This window comes from Larimichthys crocea, chromosome XXIV (assembly GCF_000972845.2).
Source record: "Larimichthys crocea isolate SSNF chromosome XXIV, L_crocea_2.0, whole genome shotgun sequence".
Lineage (NCBI taxonomy): Eukaryota > Metazoa > Chordata > Actinopteri > Sciaenidae > Larimichthys > Larimichthys crocea.
The window spans coordinates 6,900,126-6,920,488 of NC_040034.1; the positions used below are offsets into that span (position 1 = coordinate 6,900,126).

At 39.8% G+C, this 20,363-nt stretch overlaps 2 protein-coding genes and 1 long non-coding RNA gene across 9 annotated transcripts; 1 reads left to right on the forward strand and 2 right to left on the reverse strand.

Annotated features, from left to right (window-relative positions):
• Positions 1 to 4,251: 4,251 nt before the first annotated feature.
• Positions 4,252 to 10,576, reverse strand: fut9a (fucosyltransferase 9a). 6 transcript variants are annotated; one of them, XM_027275267.1, is made up of 3 exons: positions 10,304 to 10,576; positions 6,994 to 7,062; positions 4,252 to 6,724 (listed from the first exon to the last, which is right to left on the reverse strand). In XM_027275267.1, the coding sequence occupies exon 3, from the start codon at positions 6,714 to 6,716 to the stop codon at positions 5,634 to 5,636; it is 1,083 nt and encodes a 360-aa protein (XP_027131068.1). In that variant the 5' UTR covers positions 6,717 to 6,724; positions 6,994 to 7,062; positions 10,304 to 10,576; the 3' UTR covers positions 4,252 to 5,633. The 6 variants fall into 6 exon arrangements, with proteins under 6 accessions (XP_027131068.1, XP_027131067.1, XP_027131064.1 ...); XM_027275266.1 differs by having other exon boundaries at positions 6,994 to 7,107; positions 10,304 to 10,575; XM_027275263.1 differs by having other exon boundaries at positions 6,994 to 7,260; positions 10,304 to 10,575.
• A 2,000-nt stretch (positions 10,577 to 12,576) lies between these two features.
• Positions 12,577 to 17,340, reverse strand: manea (mannosidase, endo-alpha). Of its 2 annotated transcripts, none has more exons than XM_019254465.2 (5): positions 17,057 to 17,340; positions 14,951 to 15,545; positions 13,950 to 14,059; positions 13,729 to 13,805; positions 12,577 to 13,621 (listed from the first exon to the last, which is right to left on the reverse strand). In XM_019254465.2, exons 2-5 carry the CDS (start codon positions 15,435 to 15,437, stop codon positions 12,988 to 12,990), a joined length of 1,308 nt encoding a protein of 435 aa, XP_019110010.1. In that variant the 5' UTR covers positions 15,438 to 15,545; positions 17,057 to 17,340; the 3' UTR covers positions 12,577 to 12,987. The 2 variants fall into 2 exon arrangements, with proteins under 2 accessions (XP_019110010.1, XP_027131052.1); XM_027275251.1 differs by lacking the exon at positions 17,057 to 17,340 and adding an exon at positions 16,849 to 16,915.
• An 882-nt stretch (positions 17,341 to 18,222) lies between these two features.
• Positions 18,223 to 19,934, forward strand: LOC104936457 (uncharacterized). The gene is made up of 3 exons (XR_797600.3): positions 18,223 to 18,333; positions 18,702 to 18,834; positions 18,925 to 19,934. It is a non-coding gene; the product is annotated as an uncharacterized LOC104936457 (long non-coding RNA).
• The last annotated feature ends 429 nt before the right edge of the window (positions 19,935 to 20,363 follow it).

Below are 20,363 nucleotides of genomic sequence, written 5' to 3' on the forward strand. Positions count from 1 at the left end.
GCCTGGAAACAAGAGATAGCACATAAAAACAATTCTTACCTGCGAAAGGGAAAAATCTCAATCTTTAGTCAACCTCAGACAGCTTCAGAGCCCAAAAGAAGACTTCCTTTAGTCTCCAGCTTTCCAGTAATAATGATGTCATCCTCTGCGCCTTGTGCTGGAACAATTCCTATTAGCGCAGCAGAAATAAACAAGCTTAAATCTACTATAAATATTCCAGATTGTTGGTTAGATCCAGACAAGCCCAGCAAGCCTTAGCATAGAGTGACAGGCAGAGATGTTCATTGGCACTACTACAGAATGATACTGATATACATTTCACATTTTAAACTGGTGGCAAATGTGTCAGCAGCTGTTGCTTATTTACACATCTAGTAGATGTAGAGCAATATTAGCATTAATTTGGTGTTTGGTGGTAGTCCAGTATCCACTCTCCTCACAATATCTGGCTCTTTAGCTGCTAAATGCTAAGCTTTGTTGACATTGTCTGTTTGCTGTTTGGTGCTGAGCAGTTTTTTTGTTTTTGTTTTTATATTTTTTTCACTGAAAATGGCAATATGAGTGGGTAGATTGAGCCAAAACAGTGTAAATGTGGGGCAAAAAAACAAAACAATGTGCTAAAAGACACTAAAAACACTGTTGGGCTGAACAAAGCTGTAATAGGGTAATGATTTTCTGTAGGTCACTACAAGAAACAACTTTCATATCACACAAAGTCATGCTTTCTAATAAAATCTTGATTTAGGAAGTGCAGATACAGCAGCAATCAAGTGAGATGTGGGAACCACTGCTTAGCACAGTGTCCCCTTCTCTTTGACACTGTCTTGAGTTCTGAAAACTGGAGGGACAATCCCCCCTCAATGTCACCTGAACTTTCACATAAATCCCTAACTGACATCAATGGATTATTTGCACCACTGATCCTGGCAACACAGACATTTATCACACACTTGTGACCCGCTCCGTTGAGCAGGGAGAGTTGACAAAGACGTGTCATCTCTGTGTAGTGGAGGAGGCGACTGCAAATACCAGAGTGCTAAGGGAGGATATGGTGTAACTAACAACAGCCCCGAGGATCGAGGCGTAACTACCACAACACACTCTCCTCACTCTCATCAATCTCTTATCAAGGCTTTTGGATAGCTATATATATCTCCACTTGCATTACATGGCACTGGACAACAGTGTGGGCAACATTTGTGGAAATTATATTTGATATAGATGTAATAACTCTATAATTGGTGGCATCATATAAAATGTGTTAAGACCAACTTAACTGACTGGAAGAGCTTTCACATGTGCAAGATACACGTAAAATGATACTCGTAATTAATGTATAGTTATTTTGGAAAACACCTTTACGCTCTTCCGTGCAACGAATTAGGTGAGAAGACTGAGACTGTTCTCAGATCTATATGGTAAATATGAAGTAACAGTCAACAGCTGGTCAGCTTAGTTTAGCATTAAGTGTAAACAGGGGGAAACTGCAAGCGTTGCTCTGTTAAAGGTAACAAAATCCACCTACCAGGACCTTAAAAGCTTATTAATTAACTTTTTTTTTTAGTTTGTTTAACCACTTGTAAATATTGCAACATTTGACAATGCTCTTTGCACAGCTTAAAGGAGCAGTGTGTAGGATTTAGTGGCATCTAGCGCCGACCCTCCTGTTTCACCCTCTCTTTCCTATAGGAGAAACTATGGTGGCCACGAAATGCAAGAAAAACGTGAAAACACCTATTACGGGCCAGTGTGTAGTTCAACATGGTGGACTATGTGACGGTTTGTAAGTATAAATGGCTCAAAAACATAACAATTCTTGTTTTCAGGTGATTATACACTAATGAAAACACAGTTGTGCATGTTATATTCCATTACTTCCATATTCTGTAAAGAATAAACTTTAAATGAACAAGATATAGGCTAACTGTATCCACCTGTATCCAGTCTTTCTGCTGAGCTAAGCTATCATCTACCTCGTGTCTGCCTATTTACTGTACAAACATAAAAGATCTTCTCATCTAAGTCTTTGAGAGAAAGCAATATTCCTTTAAGGCAGCCAGTGATTTGTTAATTTTCTGTTTTTAACAAGGTGAATGGCCCAATGGGAGCACCCCGCTGCACCTACCCAAACAACCAACACACACAACTCCCAACGGATATTGTTACAGGAAGCCTTAATATTCCAGGCAGCTTTGTGTCTCTTCCATGACTACATGACTTATAATGAAAGTGATAGCATCTACATGACTAATAATGAAAGTGATAGTATATAGGTTAATAAGTTGATATAGTTTATAGTATATATCATATATGTAGTTTATATAGATTGATAAGTACGGTATATAGGCTACAATATAAAATGTATTCATGGTATTTAATTCCAAATCTTCCTGCTACTTCAGCACCACAGACAACGGCTTGGATTTATCAATATAAAGCATAGTTAGCTCCTGATATTTCAGAGCCATGGTCAGATAATAACTTGTACAAACATCAGACAGATAAAAGATGAATGAGTCAGGCAGAACAGACTAACATATTCAACTGAACAACCCCTCTGCCCCTGCACACTCTCTGCTGCTAGGCGATGGAGAGGAGGTTAACAAGAGGAATGCTGATGGTAATTTCACTAATAAAAGGGGATGACACCTCATTCAGCCTTGCGCAAATCACCTAAGAGCCACAAGCAACAGGAGAATATGCTTCGAGTTAAATGGAAAATTATTTCAAAAGGTTACCTTCAAATACACCATCAGCTGTCTCCTTAGAAAGAAGTGCTGTACGCTCCACTCATGTTTGCTCATTTATCCATATCTTTATTTTTCTTTGACACTATCAGACAACTACAGTTAAAACACAACATTTGGCAAAATACAATGATTTGGCAAAAAACTTGCACTGATTGACTCACTGATTAGTTCAGTGAACTGGCAGAAAATGAGCGTTTCTGGAGAAATCTTCACGTTTGACCGCACAGAAAGATTTCATCTCACTCAGTAGTATGCAGTGTTTTTAAAAAGGACTCTGGCAAAAATAATTTAAAATAAAATAATCAGTGCCAGGTCAGACAGTATCCAGAGACATCCTGATTTACTCTGGTGCTGTGACACACTCACAGACTCAGACGGGGGACAGAAAAGCCACAACTCCTTGTGTTTGTTTTTGTGCAAAAAAAAAAAAAAAAAAAAAAAAAAAAAAAAAGAGAAAAGGAAGAAAAATAAAAGAAACAGACAACACACACACACACACACACGCACACACACAAAAACTCTTTTGTTCCTTAATGTCACCAACAACATTGGACAAGAAACCTTTGTTTTCGTACATGAGATTGGACTGTACAATATGAAACCAGGAGTGGCAGTTTCATAGTTAATCTGTGGGACAGCCAAGGTCTTGGATGACAGTTTCTGAACTCACAATAGCTCCATCTAAGACAGGCACCAGCACAGTGAGTCACACAACTTCACATGAATAAAAGTGCTATATCTCTGCTGCATTTCGGCATGACTTTTTTTGAATCAGGTCATGCCAACAGGATTACAAGATCCAAAAAATAAAATAAAATAAGAGTTCTGTGTAAAATTGCCTCCCCTGATGAAAACATTCACCTCACAACACTGAAACCATTGTCTCTGATGTTATCCTTTTCAAGTGTCTCTCTCCTTTCACCTCGATTCACAGCCTCTCGAGGCTCTAACGATACCCACGAAGGTTGCAGTGAAACCGCATTCACTGCCTGCCCATACTTTTGCACGTTATAAAGAGATTTGAACATTAAAAATATATACAACAAATTGTTTCTTTTCCTCATGAATGCAAACACCGTTGGAGCTTCCTCTGTCTGGTGCACATACAGGAATGATCTGCGTTCGTGGGCTGGTTTGATCTAGATGATTCAGATCTTGATAAGTTTTATATACAGATTTCACTATGGCATTTGGAACCATAATAAGAAAAATAATTAAATTCATCCTAATTTACATCAATGGTCCCGTTGACAGTAAGGAGATATCAAAATGAAACCTGAACCTGAAACATGTTTGAGTACTTTGACCAAGAAGACTGCTGCTGATCTTGCATAAAATGTTGACATGGTTTTGCACAGTACGTTCTGTAAAAACTTAACTATCATGTCAATAGCTGCTGAGTGCTGTTGAGATGCATTGTTCATGGATTAGCTGTTCTGACAACATTTAAAAGTCATGTGATATGTACAGATGCTAAGCTGTCTTTTTTTTTAATTTTTATTTTTTTTATTTTAAATCCTGTGATTTTGAGTGATGTAGGGCGGCTGGAAAGCCCCACAACTGTAAACAGGTGTAAGAAAAAAAAAATCCAGAAAAATATTATTCACATGCAACCTTTAACTTCCCAGAAAAAAAAACTTGCAGTGTGATCATTCAAAGAAAGGAATAATCACATCTTTCACATTGTTTCTAACAGGTCCCACATGTGGGCAGAATGTGATCTGATTTAAACCAACATCAGCTTCACCCATATTGCAACGTCTGCCTGAAATAGTTGAAAATATCACTGTAAATATTTTGGGTCACATCATGGGATGACAGCACAGTACAGTACAGAGATATAGCTTTTCCATATAGCTGTTCATGTTGTGCTCTTTCCTGTCACTGCTCAGTCCAAAATTACAGATTTTGTAGCTCAGCTCAGAATGTGATAATAAAAGTACGGCTCTGTACTGTACAATCATCATCCACATGGGACTCCAACTGCACTGTGACACATCACATGTGACAATGAACAATTCACAACATGATTAAAATAGTAACCTCCCTCTCGCAGAGCAGAGTCACATCTGCTGTCGGAGAGAGGCTACCGGAGTAATGATCACCATATGTCATCTACAACCACATAATATGATGACCGTCTGTCTTGCTGTACATATGTCATGATAGGTAACAGTTGGATTAGCAGTGCAAACTTATTAAAAAAAACTTAGGAAAAAAAATGACAGCTACATAATTTCCAAAAATACACAATATGTACATGACACAATTGAATTACTTTCACATTTGAGTTCAGTAAACAATGCATAGGTGACTGCATCACAAGCACAGATGAGATTGTTTTTTTTAATCATATAGTGCCTCACTTGAATAAATATTACATAAATATTTTCACTTTTTATGTCAGTCTCCTTCTGCAGCCAGCTCTAGTCCGATGTCCACCATTTGCCACCTCGTTAAAACAAAAATACACGAAAACAAAACACATCCTTGCATCGTGGATGTTACGGAGCATCCACACAATCAAGTACTCATAGTAATAATCAAACAAAAGAAATAAAATAAAAATAGCAGCAAATGTGGGCATGTTAAGCAAAACATAGGTTCAAATAACAATAAAGAAATGTAGTGCATTTGTAATCCATTACAAATAAATAAAATGAATAAACATAAAAGGCAAAATAAGGCTTAGCAAATTGGCTTGCAAATTAAAAAGGAAAAAATAAAGATGGATGTCTCACTGTGCCACTGAACCAATAGAAAAAAAATCATCATTCAGGAGCTCGGGACAGCACAGTAATGACCCTTCATGTTAACCTGAAGGACAAAACTCAAAGCGCTGCCTTCAACAACAAAACAAGCACTGCATAGCCCTTCAGAGCACTATCCGCCCCAGTACCACTTGTCAAGGTTATTGAATGCCTTGTACTCCTTGTGCCTACGCAGGTAATCACAAGCCAGGCATGTGTGCTCTGCCCAGAAATAGGCCTTCTTTACTTTAAAGTGCCGCCGCCACTCAAAGTACCTGAGGTACATTTCCTCATTCTTGTCCAGGAGTAGCAGGTAATCAGCCAGCTCCTTGGGCGAGGTGAAGTCGTCCACGTGGATGAAGGCGTCTCCCTGGATAAAGTTCTCGTAGTTCTGCCTGGGCGGGCCGAGAACTACTGGCACTGTCCCGACAGAGAGTGGGTTGTACAGTTTTTCAGTAATGTAGTCCTTGTGGATGGAGTTCTCAAAAGCCAGGTAGAACTTACAGCTGGCGATGGTGGGGAAGTAGTCTTGGTCAGAGATGTATTCCCCGAAGGCTTGTCCATACGCGTGAACCTCAATGTGTTTGTACAGCTCATTGTAGTACTTCACCCGCACGTGGTCCTGGTTCCAGTTGCTCACAATCCAGCAGATCAGCTTGTTTTTGCTGGGTGGGACAAAGTCCTCATCGCCCTCCGCTGCTACGATGGACCCATAAGGCACTTCAATGTCAGCATCCTGACGGTAATTCAGAGTCAGATTGAACATGTTCTCGATCCCAGGCAGCTGGGAGGAGTGCGACGGTGACTCCAAATTCATCCATATCCACTTCTGGAAGGATGGTCGCTGGAGCGGCGGCAGGTTAGACAGATCGGTGCAGATGTCTCGGTGATGGATAACGACCCCATCCGACTTGTTGTAGAAGTTCCTGTCCGCTGTGATGAAACAGCCCTCGATGTTGAAGAGAGAGCTGCACACACTCAGGTCGTAGGTTTGTCCAAAGGGCCAGAGCCAGATCAACACAGTGGTCACGTTTTTATCACTCTTGGTAGAGAAGAGGTTCTTGACCCGGTCTGTGGATACTGTTGACTCTACAGGACCTGATAACCAGCTGGTGGATGGTTTAAAATACATCAAAAACAGAGTCACAAAGCATCCCAGTATGAAAGTGCCGAGCAGAAGGGGTCGTAGGATTCTGTGAAAAGGTGCAGATGGCATACTCCGTCCTGAAAAGGGCAAACCAAAGGGGAAAGAAAAAACCAGAATGATCAACAGCATCCAGCCTAACCAGCCAGTCATGCAAAGGTGTTCCACATGATCACCACTTGTTTATATAATGAATCATTAACATCATTTGTGCCTCAGTTAAACACAGTTGGCTTCTGAGCATCTGCACGTGAACATTCACTATGCTTGCTCTGATCTACAAGGCACCTACTGCTACTTTGGATCAATACACAAAGACATGTTGCCTCCTCATGAACATAATACGAACCTGGTGGATTTGACTGAAAGCTGAAATCCAAGCAAGAGTAGAGGTTGTGGGAATCAGAAGGAGCAGTTCCTACATTGGGTCGACAGTGGGATCAGTCTTCTTTTTGATTCAATGCTCATAGACAGAAAAAAAAAAAAAGAAAGAAAAAAAAAATGCAGTTCACAGCTATGAGATCCCCCTTTGCTCTCACGCTGAATAACAATGATCTATAGTGATCTAATGAGGTGTGTTTGATCTTGAACGTACAGGTCTTCTTAATGATGCCTCCTTTACGTGAGCAGAGAGAGAAAAATAAATTAGAGCTGGAGAAGGGGAAAGAAACGAAGCATCAGCACAGAAACAGCATGTCTGGAGGTTATAGACAATCAACGTGCAGACAAAAAAAAAAAAATTACTTCCACAAAACAAATCTTTTAAATTAACTGGAAAATAAAATGAAAACACTGAAGGTTATTGCAAAACTGACAGTTAATCTTGGATGTTTTTTCAGATGTGCTAGGTAAGCATGGATGTAAGCTTCCAGCTGTTATTAGTTTTTTAGCATATACCACATATTGTAAGAGGGTGCTGCCATCTTAAGGCTGACGAGGGCAGAAAGCCCCCTCTGACTCTTCAGTTCTCCGGGGCTCAACACACCTGCATGTTGCCGTAAAGAGGCCATGCAAGCAGATTGAGACGCAAAGTGCAGGAGCAGACCTTGAAAAAGGTGACTTGCTTTTTATTCCACACGTCACTGATGCAGATTTTCAGCAAGACCAGCTCCAACACTGATTTTCCTCCCCATCACCTTTCCAATATGGACATATGGAGAATGATACTGGCCTTGAATGTATGACAGCGGCCCTTCATCTCTCCCATCTGTGACTTGGGTACACTGATTTGCACACAAAGGCCACATGAAGCAGTGGCAGATGAGTGCAACTCCTTTTAAAGGCTTACTGTATCAATACATTTTCATGTAGTGAAATCCTCTTACACCAATGCAACATGTCAGCTGCAGCAGCAGCGATAAGCTCTTTGCTACAGAGGATGCCATACATACTGTACGTTGGTGTCAAACATGTGAAACAGTAATGCAGAGAAGAAGAAAAAAACCCCAACAGGCCTATTAAATGTGTGTGTGGTTAGGTTAGAGTGTCTCCATGGTGATGGTGCTGAGGTCAGAGTGTTTAACATGAGATATGGCTCACACAGTTTATATGTTCCTCTCTCCCCTCCTGAGTGACACATGTGCAGCTCAAGCATTCATTCAGATTTCAAACAACTGGTTTTGTCAAATGGATTGTGATGTATTTGGGACACGCAAAGAGCATCGCATGGGTGAGTGAGCCTGCAGCGGTGCTATGTTTGAAATGATGGGGGAAAAAAAACAAGCAAGCACAGATTTGGGCATCACAAGGATGCAAATCCCTGATGTGGGTTTTAGTAACAGGTAGGATAAATGACATGACCGTCCTAGAAAAAAGAAAAATCACATATTTTCACTGTGATTTATGTGTACCGTGTCAGGAAGGCCACAGCACTGATTGTAAAAGGACACTCCATCCCAGGTGAGAATCAATTTCCACCGAGCCACCGAGCACTGAAGGTCATTTTAAAAACGTGATGCTATAATCGAGCCACTATTTAAAATGGTTGTCTTTCTGGCGTGACACTGCATCCAAGTTGATGAGGAAAACTGACTCGCTGGAATATTTCAAACACACATTTGCGCACCGAAAACGCGCAGAATATAAATAATAATAGCGTGCAGGATGATGCTTTAAATAAATAAAAAAAAAACGCTGTATGTGCGATGCAAACGCAGCTGAGATGTAAGATCTGAAATACAAGTCGCATTCAGTGGAGAAAAAATCTTATATTTCACTACAGTATAAACTGGCCAGTGCATTAAAAAAAAAAGATGTCAAAGGAGAGTGTGAAGGCCGGCTGGCAGTGAATTGATTGTGGAGATCATTTCTAATTAGCTGGTGAGGATTTGCCGTCAAAACCAGGTACCGCTGCTCATCCATGGTGTGTAGAGAGGAGAGGGGGGAGAAAAAAAATAGCCATGCATTGCACTCACCATCTCGACAGGCGTGAGTCAAAATAGACCTTTCTTCTCATTTCCTCCAGAGGTCCGTACCCTTTTCAAAGACACCTTGCAACATACGGATGATGTGGATGCGTTTGGAATAATAATAGTAATAAAAAAAATCGCGCCCGTCCGCCGTATTTGCAGGAATAGATCCGGAAAAGCTCACATCCATCGTCTCCATACAGAAAAAAAAAAATTGTGGTACCTTACTGTAGCAATGTGCGCTGAAGCTTCCCTCCTTCTCAGAGATGCACACACCGACGCAACGGATGATGGTTGCAAGAAGGAGAAGGAGAAGGAAGGGGGTAGGAAAAAAAAAAGATTGGCGGCTACCCAGACAGCCTGCACACTAAATTCATGGCTCGGTGTGTGAGGACGCCATGTATGCTCAGGGATGTGGAATAATTCTCCGCTGCCTGCCCATGCGCTACCTTGCTCTGTTTACCGTCAATGCAGCTGCAGGCTGTGGCGGAGCTCCAGTGTGTGTGTGTGTGTGTGTGTGGAGGATGAGGAGGAGGTGGTGGAGGAGGAGGGGTGGTTGGATGCTGACATTCAGCGTTAGAGTGCATATTGCATTTCAGTCATTTACTCAAGGCTTTCATTTGAATAAAACAGGTGAAACATTTTTCTGCTGCAAGATCAGAAAGGTTTCCTCCCATTGGGATGTTAGGGGTGTGTGTGTGTGTGTGTGTGTGTGTGTGTGTGTGTGTGTGTGTGTGTGTGTGTGTGTACACATAGCTGCCTTTTTTAGTGATACAGCGGAAAGAAAGCGTAACTATGACCGCCAGTCAGTGATGATAGTGCAGCACAACCTCTAACTACATCAAACATCAGTTAGTCATTTATACTAATTTCCACAACATGTGGATCTAATTTCCACACTTGCTGCTATGAACGACAGCTCACTATATAATTATTCTACAAATAAACAGCCACTTGAGCCTACAAATGTGGCACCATTAAACCTTTAACTTCACAAGTGAAGCCTGTCAGCTCATCCATGAATCGTTTAAGAAAGAGACACTAGCAATTTATGATCACACTTTCATAAAGCTGGGAGACTTGTGTGAGACTTACATTTTTGTAGGTCAAGCTCAAAGAATACTCATAATGCAACTTATCTTTTGTTAGAACCACACACTGCTTGGTAAATGCCACAGACGTCATGGTTTAGTGAACCCAAAAATGCAGACGGGTTGGTTAAGTAAGCAATAGGTAACTTAAATAACTTACTGAAGAGGCAGGTAAGCACAAAATAACTAAGATGTGGCTGGCCACTCCAGACAAAACAAACTCAGTCCAAGGAAAATACCAAAAAAACATAAATAAGTCCAACAATGCAAAAAAGAAAAAAAGAACTGGGATGCTCTATGAGAAGCACAAACATCAAACAGAGCAGGACTGGAGACAACCTGAGGAGAGAAAGAGGGAAAACAGATGGTATTTAAACACCCAATTGAAGACAGAAGGACAATGAGACACAGGTGAAAATAATCAGGGTGGAGCCAATGGGTGGGACTGGATAAGACAGGTAAAATTACAGACACAGGAGGAACTCCTTTAACATAAAACGGGAACCAGAACCCAAAACCGTGACCACTGATGTATTATATATATGGACACCTGACTGATGAGAACTGCTCGCTTCGTGCGTACACCAAGAAAGTTATCTAGTTTCCAGGTTTACTTCCATGTTCTCAGGCCAACAATCAGTTGCGGCTACAAACGTGAATCAATGATTCATAATAGTACATAGAGCTCAAACTGCTGTGTTCCAGGTTGTATGAACGTCTGTCATCATTTCACCGCTTCCTCTTTATCTGCAACTGAAAAGAAAGCGGACAGTGAAAATCTGGAGCGACATCAGGTCATATTTCAAACTGAAACAAAATATTTGATAACCTATGAGCCTATTAAATCACTTCCTAGCTAACATTACTGTTTGATAGTTTTACCTGATACGATAGGAAAGGTGTAAATGAATTCTATTTAAGCCTGTTAGTAAAACACACTGGATGTTTAATCATGTAAGCTGAGCAGCTACCAGTTCCCGGTACGTTAGAACCGTTCCTCATCATACTTCTTAAACTTTTGTGTTGGATGTGATCTGTGTGAACATTACAAAGAAATGTGTTCATAATGTTATATCATGTTACTGATTTACCAGAAACTTTATGAGGTCGGGTTTATGTGATTTGTAACATGAAGCACCGCATTATGGCATTATCCTTTTAAGAAAAACATTTCAGCTTCCCGTCATCAGATGGCCAATATAGTGAATGACCACAGTGTAAGGCAAGGTTAAAATGGCTAAACCTATTAATATTGTCTCAAACAACAGTGTGAAATACTATACTTTATGAGTGGTCAGTGCTGTAGTATCTTCTTCTGTTGTCTTTGTCTCGGACTCGTTGGTATTTGCACCTGTGCCTGGCATATATACATATATATGTATGTATATGTACGTTCAAAACAGTGACATCTTTATTGCTTAACAGTTGCCTTTTTGTTACAATCTCCTATGGCACTTGTCCAGAAGAATCTAGGAACCATAATACATTTTTCATCATTTATTTTTATTTCAGCTGCTCACGCAGCAGACAGCGGTGTCTGGAGGTGTCTGCAAGTTTAAAATAGCTTGGTAAACAAGTCTGTGTAATGAATAGAGATGCTCACAAAGGTACATTTTGTTTGAAAATCTCATTTTTCTTATTTAACTGCATACAGCATATTCCAGCTGAACCATAATGAAAATACCTAATGTACCTAATGTGATCCTACAGTGTGATTACACTGCACAGATTCCCTTTTTGTCTTTGGACAGTGTTGAATATTATATCAAGTTAAATGTATATACTTAAAAGAAAATAATTACCTTATTAGTCTCTGAAGTGTTATTATAATGCATTTGCTTGATGATTAGTATATGTAATATTGTAAAATAATCATCTAAAAATAGAAGATGTCTCGACTAGTCCTGGTCTTGGACTTTGACTCAACGAAAGGTGTCAACCACTGCGAGTAGTACACCTCATGACAGGTAAGCTGATCCTTGTGTGAAATCACTGAGCCCATTCAAAAAAGCGTATATATCTGCCAATCCAAGCGGTATTGAATGCTTTAACCTTAAAAAAGTGACATGAAATGAATCTCTTCCAGCCACTATGCAAATTTTGCAGAAAGAACTTTCCAAAATAAAATCAGGTGTTAAAATGACGTATGCAGACAGAAACATGCAGCTTTGACAACACGTACCAGACATGTTAATATAGTGTCAGATCGTTAATAAGGCAGCAAACTATTCTACAAAAATAATCTTGTTTTTTCCCTCCACTCTCTGCATGCTTTTTGATGCCTATCATCCCTCCGCCGTTGTCACTTACTTTTATTCATTTCACATTTTTAGGCTGACATGTCTTTCAAATATTAAGATCTATGTTGGGTTTTTTTCTTGTATTGTTTTTGGGATGTGGCTGGATGAGTTGGAAGGAGAGCTAGACACCAGCTTTACACCAGCAGGCTGCTTTGTTTATTTGCGTCTTTCCTTCCGTTCCAGGGTGCACTTTTTTAATTGAGGTTTAATATAGTCACAGATTACAGAACGGCAAATCATGCCAACGTACAGGTTCAGCTGAAGACGGTAATAAAACATGCTGATTATGTTATGAAACCAAAAATGTACAAGGCTGTGTAAACAAGAAGTAATAAGACATCAGTTAAATTAACAATAATTCAACCCAGTGTAAAAAAAAAAAAATGATGATGTGGTCCGCTTGCCTGTGGCTTTGAAAATCATTTGGTTGTTCTCATACAGTTATTCATTATGTGCATTTTGTTGTGCATTCTGTAACTAGAACTTCATTTAGCGTCTTTTATGTAATCATTTAATACAACCACGAATAAACATTTGCTATGCCTCAGTCCTGCCATTTCCGTCGCTCACCAGCAAATATCGCAGCCCATTTGCGAGTTATCTCCAAGTAGATTTCAGGTTTATTGGGCAAGTAGTCCAGATACACGGTCTGGCTTGATTTGGGAATTGCCATTTCAATCTGAGTACCCTCGTGCCATTCATTAAAAGATGTTATGGAGATAAAATCGGGCTTGGCTTGTAACGCAGCACTCAGTGAAGTTTCATAGTATTTGCCGTTAATGCGGTTTCGAGTGTTCTGAAAGTTCCAGGGTCGAATGCTTGTGTCAATATACCCAGGACCCACACTCGGGATGAATATCAGGCTGTTATCTTCACAGAAAGCTTTAATCGAGTCCCAGTTCCGTTGAGTGGACCCATAGGAAAATCCATTAGTTGCAAAGTAGGTGTAGAGACCATCAAAACCGGCAGTCAGGATATCCCTCTTATGTTTCTCCTCAACCAGCAGGGCAATGAAGATGGCGTCATATGGGGTATCCCTGATGCTGTTACTCTCTGTGTGTTTTAGCAGTTTGGCCCACTGCTCAGAGTTCATCAGATATGAGTCATACACGTAGAAGAGTGGAAGAACCTTACCAGTGTTTGTCCGGTACCTGAAGAAAGCAGGATGTTCTCCGTATCTGAGAAGAGGAGGAGGTATATGACACGAGTGTCATGATAACAGTTACTGACTGATGTGATGAGCCATAACAGAATAATTACCAGCACTAAGTAATCACATACTCACTTTTCAATGATGTATTTGACATTGGTGAACATGTTGACTTCATCTCTTCCTTTGTACGGTTCAATGTGAAACGCTACCTGGAAACACACACGCACAAAATCTCTAAACTTCTACATTTTCCAAACATTAGATGTTTTTAAGCAACTTTGTATGTCAAACATTTAATCCCCTGCTAAACACAAAACGACTACTACTAAACTCACTCATATTTTCATACAGACCTTAATATGATATTTATGTGCCACTTCCAGCAGCAAAGGCACAAAGTCATCCGTTGGATCACCGTTATCATCCTTCATATTTGGAGGATACCAGGAAACAGCAATGACACCTGAGAACAAACACATTTATAAACAGACGCCTGAACCTGAGTGAAAAAAAACACTGTTCAGAAATATAATAGGTTAATCACATTTTATACATGTAAAGCAGTGATATTAAATGTGCTGTAGGAGTAACACAGCAGGAGTCAAAGTGTTGTGTCCACAATTGACAACATAAATCATAAAAAAACCTGCAAAACTTGAAGTTATACAACTAGTACGCCGATTAGTACACACATGACTACATTATGTATTGTAACGAAGGGCTGGGCGGCAACTTAATATTATCCTTAATTGACATATAAAGCATAACAACAAGGAGATGATGAAAATGAATTTGAATGAATTAATACTTTTTTTTCTCTTCATCGTTCAAGTTTTCAGATACTGTTCATATAACAGTGGAATTAATGACATTAAAGATCAGTTTTATTTGATTTTGCATGTGATATTAAATGCTTAAATCTGTATTCAAAAAGTCCTTATTAATATTGTGATAGTGAAGGTCACACAAAACTTTTCCCCTATCTAAATATAGATTCTGATACCTCTGCCAATACTGAGTATTGATCCTACACCAGTGCTCCACTTTTCGGCAGATCATTTTTATGTAAGGTAACACGAGGCCAGTGAGTGCTGTGGCACTATAGTCAGCAACCCAACATAACTGAATCAATGCAACTTAAAGCAGAAACACTGAATTGTATAATGATGTTATCTGTATTTAAAGTCAATTAATCAGGTCAGTATGCCCTAGACTCCTTTTGTCTTGCCATATGGCCCAAGATAATATCACAGTATCATGACATCATCACACAGTGATATCATTGTAAAAAGACAACTGGTAATATTAAGTTACTGTCGAGCCCTGGAGTTACGTTTAGGTTAATTTCTCTTACCAATGGCTGCTGTACGTAGCTGCTGCATATGCGCCTCCATAACGGAAGGATCCTTGGAGCTGTAAGCCCCTAAAGAGGGGTAGAAGTTGGACCCGAGGTCATTAGGTGGGACGTGCCTCTTTTGTGGATACCCCTGAGCCACCTTAAAGTCCCAGTGTGGCAGCTGCACGTGGTCCCAGTGGATGTACCTGCCGTCAAACTTGGGGTTCCCATACCACGTGTAGTAGAAGGCATGGAGATAGTAGTTTGGAGGAGGGAACTTCCTCAGCGTACTTTCCAGTTCTGCATCTTTTTCTGACTCAGCAGAGTCGTTCATTTTGATTTGCTCGGGTTTCTTGTCGTCTTCTCTCTGAATCTCATTATTTTTGTCCGGGAGGCTGAACAGTGAGTCCTCTGGTGTAAGCGCCTTCAAGACCACTGTTATTATGAAAACAAGCAACACCAAAGCAATTAACGTGATGCAAGATTTGCGTCTAAACCTTGCCATTCTTCAGTCAGTGCTTCAGGCTATCCACAGTTCATTGTTGAGATAGCAGCGAGGGATTGTTGTTGGATCAGGTGCCACTGAAGCCTGTCCGGTGAGTTTTTGTTCAGCCTGGAGGTTTGAGGAAACGAGGACAACATCAGAACTGCAAATAACAATTGTTTTCTTTATTAGTCAGGCGCAAATTCTTCAACTACTGTTTGTATAACCAACAGTCCAAACCAAAAAATATTCAGTTTGGGGCTGATACTAAGGTTTATCTCCTTGATTGATTGTTTTAATGAATAAAACAGTGAAAAATGGCCATCACAAGTTCTTAGACTCTGAGGTGACGTTTTTAAAAGTCTTGTTTTGTCTGACCAGCAGATAAAGGACAGTGTTGAAACAACAATAATCTCATTTGACAATGAAATGTTTGGCATTTTTGCTTTAAAATATCACCTAAATGAATCGATGAAAAGGTTCAGTGTGTAAGATTTTGTGGCACCGAGCACTGAAGTTGTTGTAGAGTGCCACCAAATCAATACCCCAAAATTCACAAGGGCCACATCTAGAGCTAGTGTTTGGTTTGTCTGTTCTGGGCTACCATAGAAAGCTGGCAGTCCAAGATGCCATGAAAGAGGACCCGCTCTCTCTGTAAATATAAAGGGCAACAAAAACACAACATTTCTAATTTGCCAATAGATATTTCTAAATCGCAATTATGGGTGGCTGTGGCTCAGGGGGTAGAGCGGGTGGTTCAATCCCCAGCTCCTCTAGTCTGCATGTTGAGGTGTCCTTGAGCAAGATACTTGTTATGGAATTTTCTATCCTAAGATCAGCAGTACTAATTTTTTGGCTTTGGTTTACAACAGTAGGTGCCAGTCTATCTCAACACTGTGGTGGTCAGAGTCAAAGAGACCTATTGCCCCCCTTTTAGACATAATAGATAGTTTGCTGTTGACGTTCCAATCTGCATAAACTGACATCTGTGTCTCCAGACTAGAATATGCTGACAATAACACCTGCAAGAATAAAAACATTCTCTTTGACTAATTCTGGGCGTGTAGTATTTGTGGTGTTATCTTGGGGTTTTAAAGTCGATCCACCAGGATGAGTTGGGCAGAATGTGAGACCGACTCAGGCACTTCTGATGAACTTTGAGAGTGTCGCTAATTCTCCTTGGGCCAAGCGTCAATAAATAATACACTGAACACTTTCTTCCTTCCTGACCTCCACAACAATACTGAACCCCAAAACTTGCTCCCTGTAAGCCGCTGTGGATGAAGGCGTCAGCTAAATGTAAATGTAAACACTGGACCTTTAATTCATTATTATTTTTAAAATTGCCAATTAACTGATTAATCGACCAATTGTTACAGCTCTACTTCATTTTACTACAATATTAGGCAGAGAAAAAACAGCAAGTTCTCACATTTAAAAAGGCTGCAGTCATCAAATGTGCCAGGTCATTTTAAATGACAGAACACAAAGCGGAAGTCTTGTCACATGTGCACTTACAGTACGTCCATGATGTTATTAACACACACACACACACACACACACACACACACACACACACGCACAGCCATGCATGAAGACACACGTTAACAATCCAACAGTGCCAGCTGGTCCAACTGTACCTGCATTGATGAACTTTAGACTTGTCAACAGACGCAGAGGTGACACAATATTAGTTCAGTCCGCCGACACAGTCAAACATTTCACATGTTTCCGTGTCGCTTTGGTTTTAAACAGAGCCGGTCCGACTCTTCGTGAGTTATTGTTGTTGTATGAGATGTAAAAGACAGTCAGGACACACACACATACACAAACACAGCCTGCATGCACTTCTGCTGCAGCAGCTCGTCCCGGAACACGACGTCCCAGATCTGTAAAACATCTGCTACTGCGACTGCGCAGTGACTGTGACCCATCCAGGCTGTATATGAATCTGCTGCTGCGTCCTGTCCGGTCAACGACAGAAGAAGAAATGATGTCGCCCCCACTCGCTTGGGAAGGTGTATTACACAAACAGTCCGCACTAAAAAGACCAAGAAATTAATGCCATATATTTTTTTTAACTCAGTGTTCAATGTGTAACATTTAAGTGGATGTATTGGCAGAAAATGCATATAATATTCATACATATGCTGTCATTAGTGACGAGTTGTTGGTGAATACTCACCTGAAAATAAGATTTTTCAACATATAAAGTGTTTTTGATGACTTAGAACGAGACTTTCCTACCTACAGAGAAAGCTGGTCCTCTTACATGGAGTCCACCACAGTCCGGCACGTTGGACCGCTATGTTTACACAAACCAAACACTGCCTCTAGATAAATAGATTTTGCATTGTCACTAAATCCTACATATTGATCGTTAAGTATTGGAGGAGGAGTGGAATTCACTTGGTTGCAATCTGCAGCCCCAATGTCACTAAATCCTACATATTGATCATTAAGTAAAAGTAGAAATACCACAGTATTCAAAATCTTACTATAATAAAGAGAAATATAAAAGTAGTAGCATCAAAATATAGTTAAAGTACCTAAAGTAAAAAAAAGTATGGAGAATATTTTCAGTGTCAGGTATTTTAATCTATAATATCACTATAATAGCCTCTTGCCCGAAGTCAGCTTGGAATGAGGATAAGCAGTTACAGAAAATGGATGGATGGATATGATAAATATAACAATATAAATAATAAATGTAGTGCTGTGTAAGTATAAAGTTGTATAAAATGAAAATACTCGAGTAAATGTGCTTTACCTTCCAATAATGTATCAGTTTCTATAATTCCTGATTTGAAAAACAACAAAAACAACTTTCTAAGTCGGTTGCTAACGTCAATAAACTGACTAAAAAGACAAAACAAATCGTGATCATCTCCATCATCAGGCACTATCTGTGTAGACAGTAAGTGAAACAGACTGAAGATTTATCTAGATAATGTTACAAAGATGTATTGTTAAGTAGTTGTCTTTGCAAAAAAAAATGTTTATGCTTCTAAAAAAAAGAGAAAAGTGTTTGAAATGAGTTTCCCTCACTCTACCTTAATTTATCATTCTGTTTTAAAGTTTAAATGTTTTGAGGGATTGTACTCTTCAAAGTTTTGTTGCTTTTTATTTTATTTAGCTTTCTTGTTAAATTCAAAAAAATATGTTGTTTACATTGGAAATAATAATGAAACATCAACATTCAAACCATTACTTAAGTTGATCTCGATTGATTTAAGTTATGTTTATAATATCCCATAGCTGACTGAACATTATCTACTTATGCAGACATATATTGACAATGGAAGTACAGTTACAAAGGCCTCCTCGGCACAGAGAGGCGAAAAGGAGGAATGCTCTCTCCGATCAGACCCCCCTCTTGAGGTCGGATTTCAATGTCGATATGACGACGGATGTACAGGTTTGGCAAGATGGGCTATTGGTGGGATATACGGTTTTATTACAGAAATTATACATATGTTAAAATGTATCAATTCAAATCTTTCCTAAGGATAACTCCAAACTGAGCAGACGGAGCACCATCATCTACTACACTCTCCTCTTTCTAAAAGTGGGGCTGTCGATCACCTGTGCTTGGATCGCGTCTTACTTTGACCTGGGACCTGTACGTCTTCTCCTGCCCCTGGTATTTTGCTTCAATTCAGGGCTGATGCACAGAGCTCTGAATTGGGCTAAAAGGCGTCTGCAGGGCCTAGTCACACAAACCGTCGCACTGGCTTGAATGACACATATGCAGTTTCTCGACAGCACAGAGACACGCATGCAAAGACATCAATAAAAAGTTGACACCGACTTTGGTTTCCATCCATTTTAATTGAATTTATAGACTTTCAAACAAACTTGTACAAATTGCAAAACAGCTTTTGGTAACACCTCATTGTTTTCTTATTATCGTTATTAGGAAATAAATTAAGTGAATAAAAAGTAAACAATGAGAATAGAGAACATAGAAATACAACAGAAAGAATAATACCACAAAGAGCAAAAGAAAGAAAAGAGGCAACTGTTTTCCACAAACTCGCTGCAAGTTAACTGCCAACCAGACTAGTCTCTGGTCAGACCAACAGTCAAACTGAAGTTCCTCCTTGTGGTAAATGACACAACATTTTGTACTGGCGATGTAATGAAAAAAGCCCATCCTGAAATTCACAACATCTGATTTATACTACTTTTCACTGCACTACTGCATTTAAACACCAGGTGGCATCACTACCACATAGCAAAACGGCCGCCCACTCCTGACTCCACCAGTTGTCTTAGCAGAACAGATTGATGTGAAAGGAGAATAACATAAACGCTTCCAAGAGCGAATTTCCTTCATCATATTTGTTAATTGTGTGCTCTATAAACACAATTCAAAGAATGTGGAGCATTTTGTGAAGCTTGCCTTCTAATTATTGGTCTTTTTTAACACTGAACGGGTTTACTGGGATAAGTTAGACACTTACAAAACTTGAGCCAGTGCTGTTAGATATTTTATATCCTTATGTGCTTCTTCATATAAAGACTAGGAAAGGATAATTCCAGAAGCACTTTTAATACACCATGTATCCAGTATGTCTGCAGGTAAAATACTGACCTTCATATTGTGAGCAGAAAATGAAACCTCTCAGCATCTTTTGACTATAAATCAAGAGGATTATTTGGAGGGGGAATTATCCTGATGAGAACATAATAAATAGACCCAGGAAAAAGTCAATACCAGCTCTGTGTGAGAAGCGGCATGTTTTCGTGTGGGTGTGGAGTCGAGGCACAGGGAGGCATAACGGAGCGGAGGAATCGATGCCCAGAGGGCGTTGTGTCCGAGTAGAGCGCGTCCACTGCCAGCAGTTTCTGATTTAGCCTCTATATTTCATTCACGGTCCCTTCACATTCTTTGCTTCTTATGGGGTGGCGCACTTGTTCATTGGTTAAATATACAAAATGTGC

What these genes read in the sequence shown, in the direction of transcription:
- fut9a (XM_027275267.1), bottom strand. Translation starts at nt 6,716, where the DNA reads ATGCCATCTGCACCTTTTCACAGAATCCTACGACCCCTTCTGCTCGGC.
- manea (XM_019254465.2), bottom strand. Translation starts at nt 15,437, where the DNA reads ATGGCAAGGTTTAGACGCAAATCTTGCATCACGTTAATTGCTTTGGTG. An exon ending in GCTACGTACAGCAGCCATTG is followed by an intron (nt 14,060 to 14,950) that starts GTAAGAGAAATT and finishes GTTTGTTCTCAG; the next exon opens with GTGTCATTGCTGTTTCCTGG. An exon ending in GTCAAATACATCATTGAAAA is followed by an intron (nt 13,622 to 13,728) that starts GTGAGTATGTGA and finishes TCCTCTTCTCAG; the next exon opens with ATACGGAGAACATCCTGCTT.